General features: G+C 50.1%; 2 protein-coding genes across 2 annotated transcripts; both read right to left on the reverse strand.

Annotated features, from left to right (window-relative positions):
• Window positions 1-6873: 6873 nt before the first annotated feature.
• MIND_00176300 (Zn(2)-C6 fungal-type domain-containing protein) lies at window positions 6874-7722 on the reverse strand (the record flags this gene model as incomplete). The annotated part of the gene is made up of 3 exons (XM_037358680.1): window positions 6874-7129; window positions 7176-7516; window positions 7567-7722. The coding sequence occupies 3 exons, from the start codon at window positions 7720-7722 to the stop codon at window positions 6874-6876; spliced, it is 753 nt and encodes a 250-aa protein (XP_037226590.1).
• An 8174-nt stretch (window positions 7723-15896) lies between these two features.
• On the reverse strand, window positions 15897-16775 carry MIND_00176400 (uncharacterized protein; the record flags this gene model as incomplete). Its single annotated transcript, XM_037358681.1, has 3 exons — window positions 15897-16173; window positions 16224-16566; window positions 16609-16775. The coding sequence occupies 3 exons, from the start codon at window positions 16773-16775 to the stop codon at window positions 16069-16071; spliced, it is 615 nt and encodes a 204-aa protein (XP_037226591.1). The 3' UTR covers window positions 15897-16068.
• Window positions 16776-18806: the final 2031 nt, after the last annotated feature.

Here is an 18806-nt window from a genome sequence, read left to right on the forward strand (position 1 = left end):
ATCTAGCCCTGTTAAGTGCCGTGCAAGAACCGAAAGGAAGTAACAGAAAGTCCGAGGCAGAACCGAGTGGCTATCACAACACTATATCAGAGTGAGCGACCACACGTCTTGCAGGCCGAAAGCAAGTCTAAACAAATATGTGAACTCCTGCGGATACGTTCAGAGAAGCCAAAGGCAATAAGGCTTAGAACACAGGGAGGAGTCCGACGAGAGTGGAGAGCGAGGCAAGAAACGTTAATAACGAAACTGAAGTACAGGAGTGTAGAGTACAAGTATTTATACTAAGTGGTAGGCATAAGGCATATGACCTCGCAGAGAGATCCGATGAGGTCCGCAGGATCTCCCTGCGGGATAAGTACAAAGGCATAGTAAGTAAGGGGAACGAGAAGACATACATGAGGCAAAGGAAACAAGGCGAACGCATAAAGGATATAAGTAAACAAACGCAAGTCCAAATGGGTAAAGATCCGAGTTGATGGTCGGAGGGTCCGAACAGGTCCGAGAGAGTCTGCGTGCAGATTAAATGTTTGAAGGGAAACGCTCAGATACCTTCATCGCGTAAAAACCCTGTGGTGCTCCAAGGATAATTTTGGAGTGTCCGAAGATGCATGGGATATAACAAGCCCGATTTTATATGGGCGTGCTTGTACGTCATCCGCCATCCGATTCGTCCACACTACAGAAGTGGAACAACAACAGATTTCCCAGACGGCGGGCGTGGCATGGGTATCACATGTCGGGCCGCACCCCCGGAGCCCTCCTCCCAAACATGGTTCTCGTGCTGATGCCGGACGCTTGTCTGGCTTCATCTTCCTTTTGCCCCTGTGTTCGCCCCACCCACCGTGTCTCCCGTTTAGCATACTGCTAGCCCCTCCGCAAAACCATGGCCCCCACGCTTAAGTGATCCCCGAACTGCTGTGTCCTTACCTAAATCCCCCACACAGGGTTATCCCATCACTGATATCGCCCCACCCGTAGGTGTAAGATTTAGCCTGGGCTCTAGGAATAGCTAGAATAGCAATAGCCTAAAACTCTAGGAAGACTTTTCCCAGTCAAAAAAAGACTTTAGAAATGGGTTATTAATACATCAAATTGATAGATATGATGCTAAAAATACTATATATAGTAATGCTAACTCCTTTTCTTCAGGCCGATGACCCGGTATATAGTGGGGAAGGCCTGTGTCCAGGATTATCCTAATTGGGACTAAAATGATATAGCTTGACACAGTGATCAAAACTACTGATGGCCATCAAAAATTGTTCCACATCAATAATATATATCAAGGACCACAATGCCATCAAAATTAAGGCAATATAAAGGCAGAAAATGCATAAATAAAGAATAATATTATAGTAATTACACTGCTAGAATATGAGGACTAGGAATACCTAGATTTCTAGGCTAGCGCTATTCTAGCTATTCCTAGAGCTTTTTAGGCTAAATATTACCACTACGGCTCATCGCCCTGCCCCATTCGTTTTCCCATGCAGTCCCACTCATTCTCCTTGATCCGGACCGCAGACACACGGCGTCTTGGGAGTGGGACAGGCACTGCACCCGATATGCCAGCTGCCCATCCCATTAATGTATTCCCTCCCAGGACTCCAACGCCACATGACCTGTTTTGGATGCCGTGATTGGTGAGAGGTGCTGATGCCGCTGTTTCAGCTCATAAGAGGTCATCCGGAATAATCATGCCTATCGAAATTCTGTCTCAACCTTTCCTCTATATAATGCAAAAAAAGAGAAAGGAAGACCACAAAGCAAAAATAGAAGATGCTTAAAAATTAGTTATTTTCTCTCCGACCGTGACTTCCCCCAGACAGCAATCAAAGTGGGGAAGTTGGATCTTATCTTCTTTTGTTGCTCTTGACAGAATTGATTCCAAATAATGACCAGAAGCCTAGATATCATATTACTTACTTGTTGGCATGGACAAATAAGCATTTGAAGTGGGGTGGTTTGTGTTATCAGGGTGTCCTCTGCTTTAGCAGACCCTTGCTCAAAGTAGGACAGTAATGTGTGATAATTATTCCATCAGAGTTTCACACACTCTTCTCAGATGTTAGTAAAGTGTTCACAACTAAGGTATAAGGTGAACTCAGAGGGTCAGAGTGAATATAGATCATATATCAGTATAAATAAGAGAGGGGGGTAGGTAAAGAAAAACAAAATAAGTGTGAAAGGGGATAGATAGTATATTGACATCTATTTTTCTTCTGCTACAAGGAAACTGCCTTGTAGTTAAGAATAGGTAGATAGATCCTCAGAGTTAAATTGTCCTGACTGCCATGCTAGCACCTCTGCTTCTTGCATATCAGCCTCATCATGATTTCCTAGATGCCTATATGTTTCAGCTAAATCAGCTCTGATCCTAATAGTATCATGATGTCCAGGACCAAACAGGAAGGTGCATCCTTCTAGTATTGCTTTCTCCACCATCTGTGCCTCAGTAAACTTGTGTTGAGCCTTATAGGTTTTAGCAAGGTGTGCCTGTCCATGGATAGTATGTCGATGATTGGGACCAAGCATATGCAAGCGATGTTTTACCACTTCCCTTTCTAGCACCTCAGCCTCAGCATACTGGCCTAGCTCGATATAGACTAAAGCCAAGGTAGCTTGTGCAAGAATAGTTTCTGGATTCTCAGAGCCAAGCAGACGTGTATATTGCTCCAATACTGTCTTTGCTAATACTAAAGCATCATGATAATTGCCAGTTTGAAGATATTGCAAGGTCAATTTCTTTTGTATAGCAAGAGTATCAAGATGATCAGGCCCAAGGAGATTCATGCGGAGCTTTAACACTTCTTCCTCCAGCATCTGAGCCTCATGATACTTGCCAAGTATAGTATATATCTCAGCTAGATCAGCCTGTGCTGTAATAGTATCTATATGCTGTGGCCCAAGTGAGTATTTTTGCTGCTTCAGTATAGTCTCATATAATGCCTGAGCCTCAACATACTTACCCAAGCTTTTATAGGTTTCAGCAACTCTGGCTTGTGTAGCAATTGTGAGTGGATGATCAGGACCAAGTAGATTTGTCTGCCGCTGGTGTATTGCTTCTCTAAGTGCCTCAGCCTTAGCATAATCACCTATATGTTCATAGGTTGCAGCCCAGCTAACTTGAGACTCATCATCTTGTGGATAATCAGGAAGATGTGAATGTGAATGCTTTTCAAGCACCATGTTCTCAATGATTTGAGCCTCCAAATCATTACCTAAAGCTCTATGAGTCATAGCTAAGTGAGCTTGTGTATGAATTGTTTGTGGATGGTCAGGGCCAAGTTGATTTATATACTGCTCCAAGATTGCTTCCACCAGTACCAGAGCATCAGTATATCTGCCTAACCTCATGTAGTTTGCAGCTAAGCGTCCTTGGGCAGCAAGTGTATCAGGATTATTAGAACCAAGGCAGCGTGTGAGATCTTCTATCACAGCCACATCTAGTAACTGAGCTTTATGATAATTTCCAAGCTCCACATATGTCATAGACAGATGGATTTTTGCATGGATGGTCTTTGGATGATCAGGGCCAAAAGTATATGCACACTGAGTTAGCACTTCTCCTTCCAGAGCTTGGGCCTCAAAATATGATCCTAGATACCCATAAATCTCACTTAATGCCATTTTTGCATTAATAGTCCTGATATCATCATCTCCAACATACCACTGATACTTCTGCAACACTTCTACTGCCAGTATCTCTGCATGCTTCCACAGACCTGCTGCTGCATATATTTCTCTAAGATCCTGCTGAAAGCCCAGTGGAAGTGGAACTAAAGAGCTCAACTCTCTGGAGTGGATAGCTAAGAGAAATTGGTTTTCTGGTCCATTATGATAACAAGTGTGAGCAGCCATTCCAAGCAGGTTCAATACCAGCTGTTGCTGTGTGCACATGTCATTGATGGTTTCCTTGGTCCATTCGTGTACCAAAGGATGTATTGAGTACTTATCACCCTGCGCTGATATCAAAGAATATTGTTCAATCATTTGCATAACCTCCTCAAATTGATAGTCATCCCAGTGTCTATCACTGTCCAGGAAGGGAGCAAGGAAATCATATACAGGTTGTAACTGCTGTGCAGTAATCTTCTCTGGATCATTTTGATCATTATTCTGCAAATCCAAGTTGTACTGTGATGCTAACGCAAAGATAGTTGGACTGATCCTGTCATAATGCATCATGCAAAGCACTTGCATCACTTTTTGTGCATGGATAGGAAGGTTGTCAAAGCTAATTTTCCATGTTGTGTAGACAGTCTCCTTATAGTTCCAGGGGACTTGCTTTGGCCTTGCATTCCAGTGTTTGGTTTTGTTCTTCCTGTACATTTCTAGATAATCCATTGGCTTTGCTTTCAAAAGACGAGACTGTCCAATATATGCTGCTGCTTGGACAATAGCTAAAGGGAAAAGATGCAGCTCCTTATTGGTATCGATTGAGTGAACAATCAGGGTGATAATAACAAGTCGCTCACTTTGACAATTTGTTCAGCTACATCCATATCATTGACCTTCGAAATATTGAAGAACAAATTGAGAGCTTCAGATAGACTGAAATCAGTAATGTTGATTGACTTGTCAGCTGTATGGATGCTTATGTCTGGATTACGTGATGTGATCAGAATATTCCCATGATTGCATTGTGGAAACCATTCTCTAAGATTGATATTCACATCATCTGCATTATCAAAAAGAAGCAGCCATTCCTCTGTGTTCCCAACTAGCCAAGCTTGAGCTTTAGCCACTGAAATATCCAGGTTCTTGATTCTTGCAATATCCATATAGCCTGTTTGGAGGGTGTTGCTATCTGTTGCATCAATTTTGAACTGGTCTGTGAACCTTTTGTAATGTCAAGTAGGTTGGAAAATTTCAAAGCTGGATAACCAACCTGTGTTTGGCCATCTCAATGAACTTGAGGGCTGTCTCCGTTTTTCCTATCCCTCCAAGACCATGAAGAAGGACAATTTTCCTATCATCATGGCTGCTCGCTCCAAATAGCTCTGTAAGCTCATCCAAGATATCTTCTCTACCAGTGAAGAAGTCACAGGGAGGAGGACATCCTTGATACATAGGAGAGCTCATAACTGTGAATGTGATCAATTTCATGCACCAGCAGAGCAGTTAAGCTTACTATATGCATGACCGTGGCTGTCACCATGATTATGACCGTGACAGTGACCGTGGTCGCGACTGTGACTGGGAAAATGTGCATTAGAATAATAGAAAGAGGGATCTCAACATGCACACCTGTCAATGTATACGGAGTTTGTGCTGATCGAGAAGCTTGGACCCTGTCCAGGTCCCCCATTCCCTGCTCTCCCCCCTGCAGGCCCGCCATTCCCTCCGGTCCCTCCTTCGAAACACATGTACAGTCAGGTTAGTATTTCAATGGGAGCAGAAAGCCATACCGCTGACGCTCATTTGAATAACTTGAAGCTGGGTGCTCTGGGCGGCTGCTATGTCGTGCAGCGAGCTCATCGTTGTCCTCGATAGGTGGCGGGGAGACGGAAAGAGATGTGGTGTTCGTATATCTGACCCCCACATACACATCAGATTGATATCTGTCTGATGGTCGCATGCGCATGGGCATCGCCACAATGATGGTTTCCTGCTGCCACGTCACCAGCAACAGCCGTTCGTCCAGTGCTCACAAATGGCGAGCGGCCGCAGCACATACTGGCCAGTGCAGCAGGCAGTGCTGTGGCCACCCGGGCCATGCTTCTCTTGGGCTGGACATGTACAGCTTGTCTGCGCAGTGTCCTTCTACTAGACTCCAGTCACTACAGTACTTACTACTGTGCCTCGAACACCCCCAGTCGAGCTGGCACCGCGACGCGCGACACACCGACAGATAGATCCCGTTCCGGACAGCGATTCTAACTGGCTATGCCCCTAACTACTTACTCCCACGCGCTGCTTTGCTATTCTCCATCCCCACTGCCCCCTCCACTTCCCGGCCTTCTCTGCCCGGCTCAGATCCCCTCCTGGCCTGCCACTCCCACTCCACGCGGCTACTACTAGGCCCACTGGATTCATCCGCGTCCAATCCTTGCACGTCACTGGCACCCCCCGCTCGGCGCTTGCCCGGGCTACACGCGTCGCTGCCAGTGTCTCGGCGGGCGAGGCGCGATCGGCGCGGTCCCCGCTTAACCTCGATGGGCACAGAGAAACACCCTCCTTAAACGGGGGGTGTTGCAGCAGACTTTGACCACTGGCAGGCGACAACAGCCCGGGCCAGGCGTCCAGAAGCACGGGCACTTGGAAACGGAGAGTGTGACATCGCCGGGCACCTGCACCCAACCCCGGACGCCCATCGCAGCCTCCCCGCTGTTCCGCACTTCCAGTTTCCCACCAGCACTAGCACGCGCGCGTGACTCCGAGTCCGCGTGGAGACAAAACGTCCTTCTTTCCCTTCCTAAAACACCGAACACGCACACGCCCGTCGAGCCCGCGCCTCGACAGGCTGACAGATGGATCCCGTTACGGGCGTCGAGCGACCGTTCGATTCGATTCGATTGGGTTCACCGCCCTAAGTATTGCTTTCCCATCCGGCCTTCTCTGCCTTCTGCTTCCGTCCCTTCGGATCTCCTCCTGGCCACGAGCGTTCCCACTCCCACTCCCACTCCTTCGCTGCTTTGGGCAACAGCCCGGACACAGACACGCCACGGCCCGGCGTCCCGGACGCAGAACGGTCCATCACTGCCAATGGGCCCAAGCCCGTCCTCGCCGCGCGCGCTTCTAGCTCCCTCGTCGTCCGCGCTGCCCGGCAGGCACAAGTTGACGCGGAGGCCGGAACCCGGACAGCGCCGCGAGCTTCATAGCCATAGTTGGATTTGGTCATTCGACCACGCCTGCCGCCCATCACGGCGATCACGACGCGCCGCCGCCGCCGCCGCGGTACTGCGGGTGCGCGAGCTGCACGCCGTCGGCGTCCGCGCCGGGCGACGCGCTGTCGCCGCGGTCCGAGCCGGCGCTGGCGCTGTTCGGCGAGTACGGCCCGGCCGCCGCGGCCTGCTGCTGGGCGTGCGCGTGCTCGACCTTGCGCGCCGCGCTCTTCAGACGGGAGTGCTGCCCGCGATGGGAGATGGTCGGGTACGTGCATGGAATGTTCCTCCGAGCACACTGACTGTTTCAATCAGCAAAACAATCCCAAAGGAGAGGGTAAAACGCACTTGCACCGCCCGTCAATCGTCCCGTCGTCCGGGCGCCCACACGCAATCTTGCGTTCGCGACAAAAGAAGCATGAAAGTGCCTGCTTCTTTGCACGTGCGCCGCCGGGTCCGGGACGCGCGGCGTACGCGAACCGCAGCTCGGGCTCGTACTGCGCGCCCATCGGCGGCGGCGGCGGCGGCCCGGGAAACGCCGTCGCGGGCGGGGACGCGCTCGTCGGCGTCGGGGCCGACACCGACACGGGGCTCGGCCGATAGCCGTACGGCGACTGCGGCGAGGGCGGGGGGATGGGCACGGCGCTGCCGAACCGCGCGAGGTCCGCCTTGCTCAGCGGGTGCGGGGGCTGTGCGGCGGGGGGGGTGGGTGTCAGCCGTGGGTCGTGGGAGGACTCACGACTCTGAGTGGCGGGAGCGTGGCGTAGCGCTGCACCGGCGGGCCGGCCCGGGGCCGGGGGAGCGGTGTGTCGAGGCTGCAGTCCGCAACGAGCTCCTGGTAGGAGGGCAGGCGGATGGCGGATGGTTTGGGCGGGGGCGATGGAGACGGGGACATGGAGAAGGGCTAAGGCGTGTTGACGTGAGGACGCCGAGTTTATATGGGCGTGCTTGTGCGTCATTCCGCGCCAGCCGATTCGTCCACGCTGCACGGGCGAACCAATCTTCCGCGTGCGCACGGGTATCACACGTCGGGCCGCACCCCCGGTTCTGCCCTGCCAAACCTGGCCTTTGCGCACGCTCGCGTGGTACCGGACGCTATGCCTCGCCCCCGCGCTTGCCTACTGCGTCTCCCTCTAGCATCGAGAGAGCGTCGCGGCCCTTCGCCCGCCTCCGCGAACCACGGCGCAGCCCTCGCTTCGCACCCACGCGGCTTGAGCGATCACCGAACAGCAGTGCAGTGCCCTTACCTAAATCACCCATCACTGATATCGGCCCCCCGCATCCGTCCACGCACTCAATCTCCGTGATCCGGGCCGCGCTCGGTGCAGGACCCGTCTCGACTCTCGGGTGCAGTACCCACGCACTCCCAGGAGGCCAGCGACCCCATGACCTGATCGGGACGCAGGTGGGTCAGCGGCCGGCGCTCCTCCCAGCCTCAGAAAAAAAATGTTACAACACTAGTACTGGTAGCTTGTACTACAAGCCTTGTAGACTCACACAACCAAACTATTATCCACAGTCTATATATAAGGTCAGTTATCACCAAAAATTATTTGCTTTTGTCCCTGTAGTATACCATAGTTAAGGGTTTTGATTTCTGTGGTTGAGGTTTCAGGCCTGTATTGCAAGTGTCTATGGAATTCATAGTGTCTCTCAACAGATTTGGAATCCTCCGATCAACTCATCATCACTCTACAACAAGCCAGTACTATATGCAAACTCAATGCAAACTTTCAAAGTCTCCAAAGCTTGACTTACCAAGTGATTAGTATAGGGATCTTGCAGTTCAAATGTCTTGGGCTTTCTGAAGCTTAGTGAGGTGAGTGTCAGGGGAAACCCTGATGCCGTGACTTGATCCCATTAAGTGCTGTGTCTCCGCTCGCATCTCTGTGTCTCCACACCCAATGCTCTCCCTCTACTGCCTTCACCACATCTGGTATCTAGTGGTCCTCAGTTACCAACTCCATGGCCACCCCTTTTTGATTCTCTATTATATTATATTATAATTTTGGAAGCAATGATCTTACAATGAAATCCAGCATATGTTTTTTTAAATGTCAAATGGGTCAAAGACAATAGCTTAAGTAAATTGAGTTATGTTTTTTTCCCTTTCATAAGACATGATGTATGCAAAGTACACAAGGAAAGTACAAAGAGGTTGGGACTGCCTGTTTAGCCACCTTGCAAACCACCGTAGGGTTACCATATATACCCTTATTTGTAAACCGCTAGGACAGGCTGGGTCTTACTCATCATTATCAAAAGTGAGCCTCCCTAAGTGTTTATTTTAAATAAGCATAAATAAGACATGAAGAAGAAAAAGATGGGAGGGTAGGCATGGGTAGAAACAATAGTAAGAAATAGGAAATGGGTCGAAAAGGGGAATTGATATCTATTTTGTTTGCATCATAAGTAAACTGCTTAGGTGGGCCTAGGCCCTTAACATACTGATCACGCTGTGCCATTAATGAATGATGCAGGTACACCTACTCCCTAACCCAGCTATATCAACCTGGGATACCAGCCTCAAAACCTTTTGTGACGCCTAAGCAGTAAACACTTCAAGTAGAGGCAGGCCTACCAATGCAAGGGCTCCTCTTCCACATGCATCACATTAGCACGTGCCACGGTGGGTACATCCAAGATACTTGGCCCCTGCCTATCATAGGCAAAAGATGGTTGTCTACATGCAATAAGAAATGTTTAAATTATAAATTTCCTGCGAGAAAGGAGTATACTGTAATAATCCATCCAATTTGGGTGTCACAGGTCACACCCATTTTTCAAAGACCCTGCCATTAATTTTTCTTGATTTTTCCAAACTTCTGGTACAAATCATCGAAAATTGATGCCATCATTTTGGCGAACTGAATGGATTGGTATAGTATACCCTACTCATCCCTGCGTGTAGGGTGGCTTTGCAGCTTCTGATAAGCCCTGGGATAGATTTGCCTTGTCTCTGTTATGATATGCTCTATCCTATATGATTCTGTATATGTTGGCACAGAGCTTAGATAATCAGGGCCTGGAGTCCTTCCCCGGCATGGGATGATCTGGTTCCACAGCTTAATAGACTCACTGACTAGACCTAAGTGGCCATATGTTAGCGCAAGCAGTCTCTCCACCAGAAAGGTATATGGATGGCCAAGGCCAATAACCCTTGCACACTGCTGCCAAACCTGCTCTCCTAACTCTCGAGCCTCCACATGCTTGCCCATATGGTAATATGTATCAGTAAGCAAGCACCTTGCTTCAATTGTATCAGGATGTTCATGCCCTTTAATTTTCTCTAACTTCTGAAGAATGTTTGTTCCTAGCATTTGAGCCTCAGTAAAGTACCCTGTATATCTAAATATTTGGTGAACTTTTGATTGAAATGAGATTGGTATTTGTGCAGGTGTCCATACAACTTTCTGAAAATGTTGAACCAGACCTATACAATTATGAAGTTCCACTAGGATCATAGCCGACATTCCTAACAGCTGTATTACCATCTGCTGTTGTCTCTTCGGATGTGAGAGTGTCAATTTGGTCCACTCATGTACCAATGGGTGCATATAATATCCATCATCCCGAAGAGTAATCAAAGAGTAAGCTTCTATAGCTGCCATAGTGCTTTCAAATAGCAGCTCATCCCACTCCCCATGCTGGTCTAAGAAATGTGATAATAATTGCTTTGCCTGGAACAATGATTCTGGCATGTGTCCCAGTTCTTCTGAGTCTTCCCACTCCCACTCTAGTACATTCCAGGCATACTGAGATGCACTTTTGAATAGCCAGCATATCAGGAAAGACCGCGAGCGCGGCCCATTCCGCCCTCATCATGCTTTCCGGGACCTCAAATGCTCCACAGCCAGCCACCCGACACCCCAGACAAGTCGTGTATCGCCAGTCGATCAAAGACAGCCGCCCAGAACGGCGGAGAGCGCGAGGAAACGCGCGCGTCGAGCGATGACGCGCGACGCGTGGCCGCAACGAGGCCACCGAGCTGCAAGGAGCACCAACATGCAAGACCCGCCGCAGCCAGGCAAGAAGTGGAGCCACCGGGACAGGAACCACAGGACTCACCTCCAACCGACACCAAACAGCGAAGAACGGGTGTTGGCCGTCCCCAATTCCTTCCATCCCACCATCCAACTGCTCCCATACGATAGATACGGCCATAGAAAGACGAAGCGCCGTTCAGAACAACGAGACACGCGCGAGATCACGGGCGTCGAGCGATGACGCGTCACCCAAGTCAAACGGGCCGGCCAGCAAGACACGCGACCCGAAGGCGCCAGGAAAGCGCAAGACCTTCGCCAGAGACCCAAGACGAGCACACGGCGCTCGTGGGGTAGGGCAGAGCTCGTCAAAGACGGTGTGGTGGTGGTCGAGAGCAAAGAAGCAAGTGTGAGAACGTTGATCGGGGACGGACCGAGTCCGCCCGGTGACCGACGATCCGGTCGGATTAAACCGAGATCGCCGACGAGATTAGATAGACTACACGAGGCAAGCCGATAACGACCATCTCTGGCTTAGCCCCAACGAGATAACGACGATTCAGCAACGATTGAGCTTAGATAAGGAGGTAACACACAGATAAGGCTCAGATAGGCGAGAAAATAGAAATAAAAGGGTAATAAGCCAGCGGGGGAACGTGATCAAGTATGCTACAAACTCGAACTTAAGTGAGAAAAGGGAGATAAAATTCAAGAAAACTCTAGATAAAATTCAGGAAAATTCAGGACAATTTTACAAAGCTTGGTATATACAGAGAAGTCCAAGGGATATCAGACTCTATTATAGACATATGGTTGGGAAAAATTATGAATCTAGAGAGAAGAAGCACACAGATAGTGAATCATCGCTATCAGGAACTGGAACTCAAATGTTCTTGCATGGCATACAACAAACCCAGTGAAAAATGTAGCTGGAAGTGATGAAAAATGTAGTCAGAATATTGTTGCTTCAGATGACCGAGGACGGTCAATATTTATAAAAAGGGGAGATAATGAGCTGTCAATATGACAACCAGTGAATAATGCTAGGAGGGCTCTATAAATTCATTTTGAAGCACAATAATCATGCCATATATATAGAACTTCCAGTAGAATTGTTCTAGACTTTAGATCTATTCCAGAAGGGACCAGCCGAGCGGTCTACACAGTTCTAGACCTATTCTAGACATAGACCTGGTCTAGAAACTGAACCGAATAAGAGTCTCGGTAATCTGGCCATTGTGCATCAAGGAGCATGCTTGCATAATTTCTTGTGCAATAGGAGGCAAGCTATCAAAGCTAACTTTCCAAGTGGTATAGACAGTGGCACTATAGTCCCATGCAATCTGAGTGGGTTTTTCCCTCCAGCATTTTTCCTTGTTTCTCCTATAAAGATGAAGATACTTTGAGGGGTTTTCTTTTAGTTTTGCGGGATTGTGAAATAAAAGCAGCTGCTTGTGCAAGTGCTAAAGGAAAGTAATCAAGTTCCTGCCACATCGGTCAACAGCACATACTAGACTACACATCATGGTCTCACCTTTGCCAATTCTCCAGCTATTACCCTGTCATTGATATGAGCAATATTGCAAATTATATCAATTGCCTCCTGCTGGTGTAGATTGGATATGCATACAGCTTTTTGGGTATGTATGTGCAGCTCTGGATTGCGTGATGTAATCAAAATATTGCCATGATTGCAATGAGGCAAATATTCTCCAATGTTGAGTTTCACATTATCAGCATTATCAAACATGATGAGCCATTCAGCAGGATTGTGAATGAGCCATGTGTGAGCTGCCATGCTTGAGATGTCCTTGCATTTAAGCCGGGCAATTTCCCTATACCCCATGTCAATAGTTTTTTCATTGCTTGCATCTATCTTGAACTGATCAGTAAACCTGGGAGTATCAGTCTAATAAATTCTGTCATATGCTGAATATGCTCACCTTGGGCCTGAGTCAGCAATAAACTTGAGTGCTGTCTGTGTTTTTCCTATCCCACCCAGCCCATACAACAATGCTCTCTTTTGACCCCCCTGACTTGTTTCCCCAAAGAACTCTTGCATTTGGGTCAAAGTGTCTCCACGGCCAGTGAAAGTGTTTGAAGGTGGAGGGCATCCATGATATGGTCCTGTTACATAGCCAATTTTAGCTAAATAAATAAAACATATAGTGGACTGACCAATGTCATCATCAAGACCCAGGCTACAATGAATGTTATTCAGCATATAGTCAACATCTGTAAATTGGGAAGTAGACAGACCTAGGCATGGAGATATGGTAGTTGATCTTGTTGAAACTATTATACACCTCTGGTCCTCCTCCAGCCCCCCCATCGCCGCCCATGTTGTGCCCATTTCCTCCACCTCCTCCGTACCCACCTAGTCGGACTTGTATTCAACAACTGAATCCTGATGTGGAGCAATGCGACAAGGAGTCCAACATACCACTGATATAGATAGTTCCGTTGTGCGTTAGCGAGTCCATGGCTGCAGAGGCCCAGTGGTGAGATGGTGGTGCGGACACAAAATCGATGTGGTGGAAGCTGTGCGGCTTGGCCCCATCAGCACTGCCTCGCATCAGACCGCCCCGTCATCTCTTGCCCGCCCGGCAACACACATCTGCAACTGGCGGGCTCCTCTCCCTCCCACTTTCCCACCAGCAGGCGCGTGACTCCGTGGCGACACAAGCACCCAACCAAAGCTCCTCTCCACCTTCAAACACCCAACACGCACTGGCACACACGCCCGTCGAGCCCGCGCCTCGACAGATAGATCCCGTTCGCTATCCACCGACTACTCCCACGCCTGCCTTCCCTTTTCTATTCCTTCTCGGGCCTGTACTTTGGATCTCCTCCCGGCCACTGGCACTCCCTTCCCACTCCCACTCCACGTAGGCCCAGCCACCTAAGCTCCGCGTCCGAATCCTCGCACGTCGCAAATTCGAACCCCGTTCCGTGCGCGTGCTTCCTCGTCCTCGCGCTATCATGATCGCCGTTCGCTGCTGTGAGAAACAGGCGGCAGGCCCGCCGCCCGATCAAGGTCCGGCCACCCGGCCCCCGAAAGCTCCGGTCCTGTCCAGCAGCAATTGCGGGTCCGTGCTGTGCTCGCTCACTGCCCCATCATTCTCTTGTCCTCCCGGGCCCGCCCGGCGCAAAGGGCGGACGAATCATTCGTAGCTCCAATCTGGATGGCGGCGTGGCGCCGCGGCCACGGGACCATTCATAGCCATAGTGGCACGGTGTGGCCTCTATCCGACTATCACGGCGATCATGTGGGTGCGCCAGCTGCGTTGTATGAGATCGGTATGACGCGTCACGGTGTGAGTCCCAGTCGGCCTGCAATTCCCGCCGTGCCTGATTTGAGTAACAGAAATCACGATGGAAGAGGGAGAACCGGAGCCCCGAAAAGCAGTGTGGACGCTTTCGTGTGCTTTTGACTCGTGGGACGGCGAAGTCCGAAAGCAAATACCCAGCCTGAGGATCCCCCTGCGCAACCGTGCACACGCCCGACGCGGGCGCGGGCGGGGTCGGCCAACTGACCTCCGGGGACTGGGAGGTCACCTCCCAGTCGCACATTCAGAAATCGGGAAGCCGGGCCGAGTATCTGATGAGTATAGCACAGTGCGCTGATAGCATTAAGCACTCCTGCGCCCGATTGGGCTCTGCCAGAAGCACGGAACACGTACCCCCCAGACGGCGTCTTTCGAACTCCGTCCATCGCAGGCTGCCAGTCCCCGGGCCACTGGCAACTGTCAGTGTCAGTCGTAGTCCAAATCACACAGCAAGTTTAGATTCGATACCGATTCTCAAACGGTGCCCAACTTGTGCCCAACCCTCAATGCTCGTCCTGGCCAAGCCTGCCCAACGGCGTTTCCCCGAGTCCGCGCCTCATCCATCGCACGCACGCGACCTGGTGAATACCCCGGCAACTCCCGCCCACCTTGCCTTCCACACCCTCAACTCCCCGCTGTCCCGATCGCTCCTTGCCAACTCAACCCGGGATCCCATCCGTCTGTCCTCCCGCAGCGCCGTCGGGGGACTCGGACGCGCCACACCACCCGGCGTCTGTGGCAGTCCCCGCTCGCGTTGAAGCCTTTTGAAACCGGATCCACAACGGCGTTTTCGTCCCACAAGCACAGCGATCGCCGACCAAATTGCGGCCCGCCAGCACCCGCGCTAGCGCCTCGCGTGGGCCCGGTTGCGATCACCAGCCGGACCAAGTACCTGCGTCTTCAATCAAGCGGTTGCGCGCGACTCGCACGATGGGCCGGAAGCTCTGCCAGTGAAATTCGTTATCCTGCGTTGATTTGCGCGAACTCTAAAATACGACCTACATGCGATCTCCGTCTTCTGCTCATCTTCCCCTCCTGTAACGGCCTTCATCGCCTGCATCCACCGCCCAAACAGCGCCGACTCGGACCGGCCCGTCCCTCCCCACCTGCGCAATAAGGCAGGCATCCCAACAACCAGCACAACCCGGACCGCCCATCAACGTGCCCTGCGGATCCGTCCCGCTTGCGCAAGGAATTCATAGCAAAGTATTCGCCTCCCAACGGGAGGCCGCTCGTCCATCGTCCACCCATCACGGCGGTCACGACATCTAGGGTGCAGGATTGAATTATGGGCGGTTATTAAAACCGGTTTGAACTCCCAGCCGATTTAGAAACCGGTTTGCAAACAGGGATTGATTAAAATCGCCTAAAATGGCAATTTTTGACCTTTTGAATCATTTTTTGGGCTAGCATATGTATTCACTTGTCCTTTTACACCATTTCTCAAGCTTTCAGGGTACCCCTTGCTATCCTAAGTTATATTCTGTGTTGTCTGTATATGGTGTGACCCTATCACTGATGTGACGGTAACACTTGGAGCCTTTAAAAGACCTCCAGTGACATTAAATGGAGAGTAACAATGATGTTACCTGTATAGCTGTAAGTATAGCTGCTACAGCATGAGCCAAAGTCTGTCTAGAACCAGTGAATTGCCTAATTTTCCCACGGGTCATGTGTTTTGAAACAGCACTTTTTCTGGAAATAATTAAAAACAGTGGTTTGAAACAGCTGTTTCGAAACGCGGTTTGAAACACCACTTAAATCCTGCACCCTAACGACATCCCGTGGCCGTAGCGGCTCTGCGCGTGGAGGGGCAGCATAGGCACACCGGCATATGACTCGCGTGAAGAGGCCGACAGCGGGCTCGCGCCCACGGTGCGCTCGGGTGACGACGAGACCGACATCGACTCGGCCTCCGGGCCGGCGCCTTTATGGCTGCGGTGTCTGCCCCGCGCGGCGCTCTTCAGGCGCGAATGCTGGCCCCGGTGAGAAACAGTGGGGTATGTACACGCAATCTTGCGTCTGGCGCACTGACTGGTTCATGCTTCAGCGCCAGAGCGTAAAGGCAAAAGACAGAAACGCACTTGCACCGACCATCCACACTCCCGTCCTCCGGCCGCCCACACGCGATCTTGCGCTCGCGACAAAAGAAGCACGAGAGCGCCTGCTTCTTCGTGCGGCCTGGCGGCCCGAAGCCGGGGCGCGTGGCGTGGCTGAAGCGAAGGGGTTCGCTGTTGAGCGGCTCGTACTGCGGGAGCGGCAGTTGCTGCTGCGGGATGACTGGCGAAGGGCGAGACGTCACGCTCGACGCGGAGGATGGCAGAATATGCAGAGGGCGAGGTCCACTCCTTGTCGGGCGGCGGTGCAGCAGAGAAAGCGGTCGTGCACCGCACCAGGGCCGTTTTCTCTCCGCAATGGCCGCGTTGGCTGTCGTCGTCAGCAGGGAACAGCAAGAAGAGCTAAGCCTACGCAACGCACGACTTTGAGTGCCGGCAACACGACGCCCCTTGTCGGTTTGGGCGCGGGCTGGAACGGGGCGCGCGAAGGGGCCGTCGATGTCGGCAGCGAGCGAGCTCCTTGTACGACGGCGGGCGGATGGGGTGTGGCATTGGCGGGGGGAGCGTCTGCGTGGCCATGGTGGTGGTGGTGGTGGTATGAGGACAAGAGACGGGGCTTGACGTGTACGTATGCCTTATAAATTGCATAACCCGTAGATCGGATCTCGATCCCCTCGGCCCGGCCTTTGCGCATGACGGGCCCATGCTTAGCTGCAATCGTGTGCTGCCTGCGCGTTCCGGCGACCGGGCTTCGCCTGAGCAACGGCGCGTTGCCAGGACCCAGCAGGATGAGTGGCCTTGCCTCGCATCCATCTTGTGCGGTCCGACAACTGCCAGTGCTTGTCGCAGCCAAGCTGGCTGCCACCGACGCTGACGCCACCCCGCCCACGTCATCCGTGCCGTCTCGCCGTGCACGCGACGGCGAGATCAACTCACCCTGAGGATTCAGAAGAAAACTGGAGGATTTTTAGAAATTTTAATGAGGGTAATAATTGGCCAAAAAAGGGAGACCTTTATTTGTTGGAAAGAAAGAATCAAAAAGACCCAATAAATAGAATAGCAATCTTGTCACAAAAAAACGGCAATCAATATTATAATACAAAAAGGCTCCTTGTGACCAAAAAAGTTTCATTTTCCACCCTACAGGCAAGCTCTTTTTGCCACAATCTGGGCAGCTGTTTTCCCCCATAGATTTATTTTCTATCCACTTGACCTTTTTCAACTCTTTTTTCCAATCAATAAAGATGTCAATCAACGTCAGCATCAATATCTGATGATCCAATCAATATCTTATTGTCCATCTTATCTCCTCCTTGTCTTATCTTATCAACCAGGGCCAGAATAAAAGCTTTAAAAGGTGAAGAAACAGGTTTCTTAAACCCAGGGTTTGACATTCCCCAGTATGAACATGGGCAGGAATAGATAAACAACTGCCTAGCATAAATATTTAAAATTGTTTTAAAAAAACTATGTGAGTAGCGATGGCAGCTTCCAGTTCAACTTTCTGGTTTGAACCTGACACTGGGTGCAAACCCAAAGGCAGTTTGCTAATGGGAGCCCCAACAGGAGCGGAAAGAAAGACAAAGATTTCTTTGTTTCAAACAAAGGAAAAAAATTTGCTTTCAAACTCCCGTTGGACCCCCCTTAGCCAACTGCTATCGCACTTGCTACCAGTGTGAACCAAACCAAGCTGAACATGTGTTCAGGTCCAGAGTTATCAGCTTCCAGTAGCTTTTGCTTAAACATGTTCAAACACTGAACACTGGAGGATCAGGTCCCCTGTCAGGGGAACCTCCCTTTCCGCCCCTCAGAGACGATTCTGATTCCGGTCCAATTCCGGTCTCGATTACAGTCCTGCCCTGCATCTCGCTACACAAACACTGATCTGTCAATGCCCTCCCGACGGCTGTGACGCTGCCCAGACCTTCTGTGCCTGACAGCCGCAGCTACAGGCAAGCATTATATATAGTCAGCTACCTAGCAGGCGGACCCTTGGAGTTTCTTCTCTTTGGATCCTCCCCTGCCCTACCAGGACCTTGATCTCAGGTTACACTGCTGTGATAGAATCTATTTATATTGGAGCCTTAATATACTTAAATATTTCCTTTTGGGGAAAGTGCTTATTTATTGTTTGTATCACTTTGATCACATCATTGATCACATCAATGTTCCGAAATGCATTGAACGTGCTGTGATCAAAGTGTTATTGACTCTGCAATTCAGAACAATAAGTCTCTTTGTGATTCATTTTAACACCTGACTTGGAATATCTCACCATAATTGTTTCTGACTATGCATTAACTCTGCATGACAGTGCACTGACTGTGCATGACTGTGAATAGTAAATACTGTGCATTTGACTGTGCATGCAGGAACAATAGAGTTTAGTAATAAACTGACTTGAAGTTAAATGGCTGTGTTTTGTATAGTCATAAGCTTATTTATTAATGACATATAATTTATAAATGAATAACTTGTGGTATACAATTGACTTATACCCTATACTCAACTCAGAAGCCTTTACATGAAGTACTCAGATACTAAAGTATTGGAATTATTCATTCCATTATACAATGATTATTCATTTCTATGGAAGTTGCACAATTCCAT

Source organism: Mycena indigotica, assembly GCF_014461135.1.
Source record: "Mycena indigotica strain 171206Taipei chromosome Unknown Mind.scaff0001, whole genome shotgun sequence".
NCBI lineage: Eukaryota > Fungi > Basidiomycota > Agaricomycetes > Agaricales > Mycenaceae > Mycena > Mycena indigotica.